The following is an 8,463-nucleotide window of genomic DNA, read 5'->3' on the forward strand; positions in this document are numbered from 1 at the left end:
ATATATATATATATATATATATATATATATATATATATATATATGTATTATATATATATACATATATATATATATATATATATATATATATATATATATATATATATATATATATATATAAATTCTTCACAACAAATCTCGTAATTGTTCAGTAACTTGAAATCGAATATTTCTGCCTCGTAAGCTTCAGATATAATATTTTCATTATACTATAAAAATCACCATTACTTTTTCAAAGTCCATGTTTGCCAACTTTTTTTTCCATTAGTTTCTTTATTATGAATTATTTTAAGCGCTTAAGTACACACAAGACTTAACCCATACCCACAGCGGCAGAATCACAGAAACACCACGACTTTTAGAAATGCCTCTGGCAGGTGGCATTTAAGCCAGTTCTACCTTCTCTGAAGAGAGGAAAAAAAAAAGTGAGGTGTTTTTGTTATCCTGGAAATATCTCGTCCCTTTGCCCCTGTCTAATGTTTTTTAGTTCCTTTCCCTTTTTTTCCTTTTCTCTTCCTTGTCTTCACAGCTGTCCCGCATTTCTTTTCTTCTTAGTCTGGGCTTTTTTCTTTTTCGGAATGTAGAGTCCATTCTGCTGTCCTTTTTTGGGGGGGGCCTTTCCTTAGCTCTAAGAAACGACATCTCTTCTCTCACTCCCCCTTGAGAGCTTGGAATCGCATCCGAGAGAAAAGGAATAGTCTCCGCTGAATAGAACAAAATATTTATTTATTTATTTTTTTTTTTTTGCTCGTGGTTTAAGTCTTGTCGTAAATTCTTTTAAAAACACCTCGCTTACTTTATTGGTTCCAGTCACTAGCGTTCGTCTCGTATTATTTTCGTTTTGCTTTTTTTTAGTTTTATCTTTGACAACATGACGTGAGCACCGTTTGCCTTAACTGATTAGTATTTTCAGTACGGGCTATATTGTGATACTGTGTTAAATGTACACGTGTTATTCGTTTTTCCAGAAATTGACATATGTTCCTTCGGTTTCACTTTTATCACTAAAACACTTTGACTTCGTAAAACAAGTATGAAACTTTCATCAGAATCTTAGTTTCAGCGCACAATCATTTTTATATCAATATACATGTCAAAATTCAAAACATCTTACCGATCAACAGGTTCAGTGTAATTTCATCTCAGTAGTTTTCGAGTGATGAATCTGTTTATAGAAAAGATGAACATTCTTCATTAAAAAAAGTTTGTCCCCTTACTACGGGATATATCTTTTGTATCAATCTCCGTTCGACCAAAAATTCTCGTTTCTACGACGGTATGATTCGATGAGTCCCAGGTCGTTTTTTTTAAACCCCCTTCCGTAATAAAGGAAGCTGATTTATGATAGAAATGTTTATGATGAAGATAAAAAGAAGATATATACATCGGTGGGTTATTGTAGCATACTGTATGAGGTTGTGGTAATTGATGAGACGTTCTTATGTGAACTAAATTTGGCCGTTGATGATTTGATATTACAGAAAGCGGACAAAAGACGTTTACGAACGATAGAAATCAAGCAAATAATGCGTATTGTTGCATAAAACAGGCCTACCGTTTTTATAAGCCAGTTTCTCAGTCCCAAAAAAAAGAAGAAACTTCTTGAAAAACCCAACGCTAATTACAAAAACTATGACTGGAATAGACGAGAATGCCCTTCGTGAGACGCCTTTCAGGGCTTCCGGCCTTTTACATGCTGGTGTCGCCCTTGGCGAGGAACGGCTCAGGGTGTAAATGCGGAGGGCACTTGAGGGGCACGCACACGTGGACCTCCTGGGCATTCTGACGAAGGTCTGTGACGGACGTCCCGTTGTGGCTACGCCCCAGGTTGTTCGGTGAGGCGTTCAGGCGGTATCCCGTGCTCAAGGATGACCTCAGCGTCGAGCCTGTGCTCAAGGTCGACCTGAAGTTGAAGGAAAAATAATTTTCTTTGAAATTACTGTCATCAAGAATTTTTAACAACAGTTTATAATTAAAAAACGACTGTGAAAAAAATTATTAAATAATTTTTTCTGTTTTTAAAATTTTTCATCTTTTCAGTTTTGTGTCCTAATTGTCAATACTTGAGTAAAGGTGAAGTTAAACAAGAGATAATTTTGTGGGACATTACTGTCAACAACCATTGATAACAGTAAATTATGATTGAAGAAATACTGTAGCAAAAGAATTTACTAAATCATTTTTGTCTACTTATAAGGTTTTCTACTTATCAATTTTGCATCATAATCAGTAATACGAGAGTAAAAGTGAACGTTAAACGAAAAATGATTTTTGAAATTACTGTCAACAACCGTTTATAACAGAAGTTTATGACTGAAGAAATACTGTACGAAAAAATTTATTCAACCATTTTTGTCATATAAGATTTTCAACTTACCAATTTTGTAACATAATCGTTAATACGAGAGAAAAAATTAAGTTAAATAAAAAATAATTTTCTTTAAAATTACTGTCAACTACTATTTATAACAATAGTTTATGACTGAAGAACGACCGTAAAAAAAAACCTTTATCAATGTTGTGTCAAAATCGGGAATAGGAGAGTAAAATGGATTCTAAGTGAATAATAACGAATTCGTCAAAAAAGGGACTGTGGGATTGCATACCAAGTAAATAAAAAAAATCAGTCTTTGTACATATTATATAAAAAGAGATAAGTAGCAGGTGAGTGACTTGTTTGCTACAATAATGGAGCTGAGAAAAGGGCGTGTTGTGTCACTGAGGCTACGTAAAATCTTTATGAATGGAGAAAGTGAGAAGTCAGAGAAAGGGCAACAAACGCACGTGCAAAGTTTTGTGATAAGAAGATACGTGATGAATGAAGTATGGGGTGATTGATGTTTGTAAGTGCGACAGTATGATGAGATTTATCTCTTGATAAACTAAAAAATCAGGCCCACTTGAAAAAATTATTTTCAACCTGTGCAAATAATTGGTTGCCTAACTTACTTGCAAGATGACTTTGAGGAAATTATTTTTAACTTGAACAAATAGTGTTTTACATAACTAACTTACAAGATGAATTTTAGGAAGTTGTTTTTAACTTGAACAAATGACGTTTTACATACCTCACTTGCAAGATGAATTTGAGGAAATTATTTTCAACTTGAACAAATAACGTTTTACATAACTTACTTGCAAGATGAATTTGAGAAAATTATTTTCAAGTTGAGCAGATAACTGGCTGCGTTACTTAATTGCAAGATGAATTTGAGGACATTATTTTCAACTTGAGCAAATATCGGGCTGCGTAACTTACATGCAAGATGAATTTGATAAAATTATTTTTAATGCGAGCAAATGACGAGTTACACAACTTACTTGCAAGATGAACGCGAAGTGCCATTGAGTGCCACGGCTTCCGTGCGAGATAGACGGTGCTCGGTGGTTGACACCCTCCGTTCCACTGGGTACCTGATGGCGTTGAAGACGTCACACCGTTATTACAAGGTGGTGGTATTTTCGTGAATGCTACTGCTGATGGTACTACTGTCATTTAGCATGACTAAGGGGATAATTGTACAAAAAAAATTATGGCAACGATGAAAGTTTCACTGTCTTTATGTTCCTCATAAACTATTATTATTATTAATATTATTATTATTATTATTATTATTATTATTATTATTATTATTATTATTATTATTATTATTATTATTATTATTATTATTATTATTATTATTATTATTATTATTATTATTATTATTATTATTATTATTATTATTATTATTTTATTTTTTCAAATGAAATTATAGAATAAGAAGTTTCAAGGAAATATATGTTTGGCAGTTTTCGGTACAATTTTAAGGTCGAACCTACTTGACTATCGAGAATCATTTAGCAACATGGGCACTAAAGTTAAGACAACATTTGCTAAAACATTAGTCTAGTAAGAAAAAAAAATTGCTGTAATTGTCAAAATCAAATGGATGAAGACTGAATGACGTAAGGGACTCTTGGATATAAAGGCCCCTTTTATTTAGACAACTTCATTTATGTATCTATGCTTCCTGCTGGAAAGGCAGGAATCAGCAGGATGAGAATGGCACATATGGTAATCAGAGTGGTTAAAATATTAACACTCAATCAAGCTAAAAGTACAAGATCCAGAAATAAATGATAAAATAAACATATTTTTATTAAGGTTGATCCAATTAATTTGAGATTCTGTTCCTTCCCAAAAAGGGAATGGCTGAGAAAAGTAATTTGGTGATGTAATTCGGATACGTGATGAATTTTTGCGATTAACTCGGTATTTGGAGTCTGTGTTGATCAGTAACATCTTCAAATTGGTCACTAATTACAGGAATAGTTTTCTGTTATGACAGTGGTAGTAGCATTAGCAAAAGCAAACAGTTTTAATTTTCAAATTACATAAATATGGGTAATTGTACTTCCACAATGATCCCTTGAGTGAAGAATATAAGAGATCCGTGCTTGAACTTAAAAGTAGGTTATACCTAATCTTTAACATTGGCCAGTCTATACTGCAGCTTCGTATGGAAGTAGAACTTTTCTCATCAGCAGCCAAAAAATTACAGTATTAATATTCAATATAAGAGAGCCTCACATGAAAATAAAAGGAGATACCATATCTATAATAAAAGTCACAAGATTTGGTTTAATCTACTTTTATTTTCATGTGAGAATCTCTTATATTCTTCACTCAAGGGATCATTGTGGAAGTACAGTTAAGGGTAATAATATAGAATAAATATTTACGGGATATTTCCAGATAGGATGACTGCAGAAGCCGGCATTGGAGCTCAAGTAGTTTCAACACCAACAATGTCCATGTGTCAGTCTTATACAGTCACAGTGAGTCCTAGTGTCTTAGTTAGCAGAATACTGAAAAGCAGTGGTGTGAGTACCAGCTCCTGTTAGTCTGGACTGTGGTTAATAGCGTCCTTATGAGTGGAGCTTCTTAGAAGACGTCATTTCTAGTTGGCGGTCATGTGCGTTCTTCTTCTGTCAGAAGTCTCTCTCAGTCGAGGCACTCAGTCTTCAGTTTTTATTATAGGAAAGGTGAGAGAATGAGACAGAAATGTTACGATACTGTAGAAGCCATATCTCCCCTAAGAGTATCCACCCCAAAATCGAACTCAGCACTCACCTGAAGGAGATCTGATACCTGGACCTCTCAAATTCACTCATCTCGCTCGGGGTGTCGTTCTTAAAGAACCACCTGAATTTGTGCCGGAATTCTCGTTTAAACTTTTCCTGGAAAAAAAAAAAAAATTATTAAAAAATAGAAACATTACCCCTAAAGGATAGACACAAGTTAAAATTATTAACAACAAGACTGGGTTTCTGCTAAATACAGATCTTAAGAGTCCTTTTGTAAGCCAACTGAGATTCAAAGAAGTTTTTGATGATTACAAATTCTGTCTTTGGGAATAATAAACTCCGAAGCTGAAACAAAGAATGATTGTGTCATCGTATGGGTGAGGAAATGGGCTGTTGCAGAGTTTCATTTAAGATTATAAGTTAATATCTGTTAATTAGATACCAATATATTATTTGTTATTACAAAGTTTAGACTTCATCGAAGTAGGCTGGTTAAGTTAAAAACTTACAGTTGCTTGTAAGCACATTAAATTCGAAGGCCCCCTCCCTAATTATTCCAGAAACACACACACACATATGTAGACATACATACACACACAACGTATATATAAATATATGTATGTATGTATGTATGTATGTATGTATGTATGTATGTATGTATGTATGTATGTATGTATGTGTGTGTGTATGTATATAATTATAAGTGATAGGTGCATCTGCCCCCAACCAGGATTCGAACCTGTATCTCATGGTTTGATATACAAATAGAGATAACAGTTTTATTTCTACTGTGCTATACATATTCCCGTTCAACATTTAGAGTTGAAAAGGCACCCCTTTACAAACCTGTCACTTACCCATCGCGGTGGAATTTAATGATTTTCGATTGTAAACACTGAACTTCAACAGGAATATGTACAGCAGGGTCGAAATCAACTCATATCTCTCTTGGTAGCTTAATGGATTATCGCTATCACCCCTTTATCAAACCCAGATGGCACTGGTTTGAAACCTGACCAAGGTAGGTGCACTTATCATGTAAATTCTCTTTGGGTCTAAGGTATTAAATATATCCACAAGGCATATATATGTATATATACATATATATATATATGTATATGTATATGTATATAAATATGTGTGTCTGTGTGTATTATTTCTATGATTTACAGCCAGTCCTATGTTGTGGCTGTTTCAGCCGACATGCTTGAAGAAGGCTGGAGGCTACTTGCCTGAAACCCTAAGAAGTACTGAAGTATCACAATAAACTGAATACAATCTTTGAAAAGGAACTGTTGATCAAGAGGGTACCTAAAACGAAAACAATTATCACAAGTGTACTTTGGGAACTAGAATGCTGTGGTTTATATTCTAAATGAGTCAGGAATATAATTACCATACTCTTACGGCAAGACCATGTGGCCTATTGGAATGTCTCAAGATTATATACAAAACTTTTGTTGGAATTCAGGAGAATTTCGGAAAAAATGACTATGAGCCAAGTAAGAAGATTGTGTTAAATGGAACTAGTTTACAATGTAGGTTTGAGTCCAGTCACTTTAAATTTTTCGTTTTACTTGTTCTCCCAAAACTTAACTGGATACCGATTAATAAGCAAGAGAAACGACCATATGAAACGATCAGACAAACCATCTGTATCATAAAAATAAGTTTACACATCAAGACAGGATTTTATTTACCATGAACTTCAAAGACATGACCTGTATAAAGAATGGATCGACGGAGTGAAAATCACGCCTCGTTTATCCCATGATCTGATAAGCATTTATTTGTTCAGTAACCTTTTATCAGTATTATCATAGCTCAGAGTTGTAACTTTCCCAGTTGTTTCTTTTAGTTGTACGTTGATAGTTGACTGCATGTTTGTTTGTGTTTGTTTTGCGAGAGAGAGAGAGAGAGAGAGAGAGAGAGAGAGAGAGAGAGAAAATCACAGTAATGAGTTTAACATCGAGAGAGAGAGAGACCTTAAACTAATATCTCATCAATGTTCTTCAAGAGAGAGAGAGAGAGAGAGAGAGAGAGAGAGAGAGAGAGAGAGAGAGAGAGAGACCTTAAACTAATATCTCATCAATGTTCTTCAAAAGAGAGAGAGAGAGAGAGAGAGAGAGAGAGAGAGAGAGAGAGAGAGAGAGACAGACAGACAGACAGAGTTGACCATTATAACTTATCAGGAGTCATAACTACAATGGTCGTTGACGCTGATATCAATAAATTAAAGGCTACGTTATCGTCTTAATAGCTTTTTAATTCCAAAATCACGAGAAAGCTATTGAGTAAAAAACTTGTTGTTTTGCAGAGGGGTGACACTTACGTCAGAAAACACCTCCTGAGACTGGAGAAAGGTTGCCTTGTAGATATATCTAATACCTTACACCCAAAGAGAATTTGCATGATAAGTGCACTTACCTTGGTCAGGTTTCAAACCAATGCCATCTGGGTTTGATTAAGGGGTGATAGCTGGAGGCTACTTGGCTGAAACCCTAAAAAGTACTAAAGTATCACAATAAACTGAATACAATCTTTGAAAAGGAACTACTGATCAAGAGGGTACCTAAAAAGAAAACAATTATCACAAGTGTACTTTGGGAACTAGAATGCTGTGATTTATACTCTAAATGAGTCAGGAATATAATTGCCATGCTCTTTCGGCAAGACCAAGTGGCTTATTGGAATGTCTCAAGATGATATACAAAACTTTTGTTGGAATTCAGGAGAATTTCGGAAAAAATGACTATGAGCCAAGTAAGGACATTATGCTAAATGGAACTAGTTTACTATGTAGGTTCGATTTTTAGTTTTACTTGTTCTCCCAAAATTTAACAGGATATATATATATATATATATATATATATATATATATATATATATATATATATATATATATATATATATATATATATATATATATATATATATATATATATATATATATATATATATATATATATATATATATATATATATATATATATATATAAATGGAAATATTTCTAAATGTTGGAAAGAAACACTAGAGTTCAAAACGAGAGTATAGTAGAAAAGAAACTGACAAATACACTGAACGAAATATTCAGGCACAAAGCATAAGTATTACGCCTTGAAAAAAAAATAGCGACGATATTTTACAGTAAAAAAAAATATTAGGAAGTGACAACTCACGTTATATATGGCGTAGATAAACGGATTACAGCAACTGTTGCTCATCGCCAGCCAATGGCAGCAGAACCATATTATGTTGATGAAACGATATCTGGAGGAAACAACGAAAAAAAAAATCGGGTTATTAAATTATATGGGCCAGAATTTTCTTCATCATTTCTTCAGAGGTTGGTGTGACTTATTGTCCTTCGTTTATGAGGGACAATAAAGCCTCCA

General features: G+C 33.7%; 1 protein-coding gene across 2 annotated transcripts in view; it reads right to left on the reverse strand.

Annotated features, from left to right (window-relative positions):
• Positions 1-253: 253 nt before the first annotated feature.
• The window catches only part of LOC136850717 (substance-K receptor-like), a 127,267-nt gene continuing 119,057 nt past the window's right edge, over positions 254-8,463 (reverse strand). Inside the window, exons 7-10 of one of the 2 annotated variants that reach the window (XM_067124590.1) lie at positions 8,248-8,338; positions 5,114-5,220; positions 3,322-3,414; positions 254-1,903 (exon numbers count right to left, since the gene is read on the reverse strand). In XM_067124590.1, the coding sequence (XP_066980691.1) occupies positions 1,690-1,903; positions 3,322-3,414; positions 5,114-5,220; positions 8,248-8,338 (505 nt within the window). In that variant the 3' untranslated portion in view covers positions 254-1,689. The remainder of the gene's footprint in view (positions 1,904-3,321; positions 3,415-5,113; positions 5,221-8,247; positions 8,339-8,463) is intronic. The other variant, XM_067124591.1, reaches the window with a different exon arrangement.

This window comes from Macrobrachium rosenbergii, chromosome 22 (assembly GCF_040412425.1).
Source record: "Macrobrachium rosenbergii isolate ZJJX-2024 chromosome 22, ASM4041242v1, whole genome shotgun sequence".
Taxonomy (NCBI): Eukaryota; Metazoa; Arthropoda; class Malacostraca; order Decapoda; family Palaemonidae; genus Macrobrachium; species Macrobrachium rosenbergii.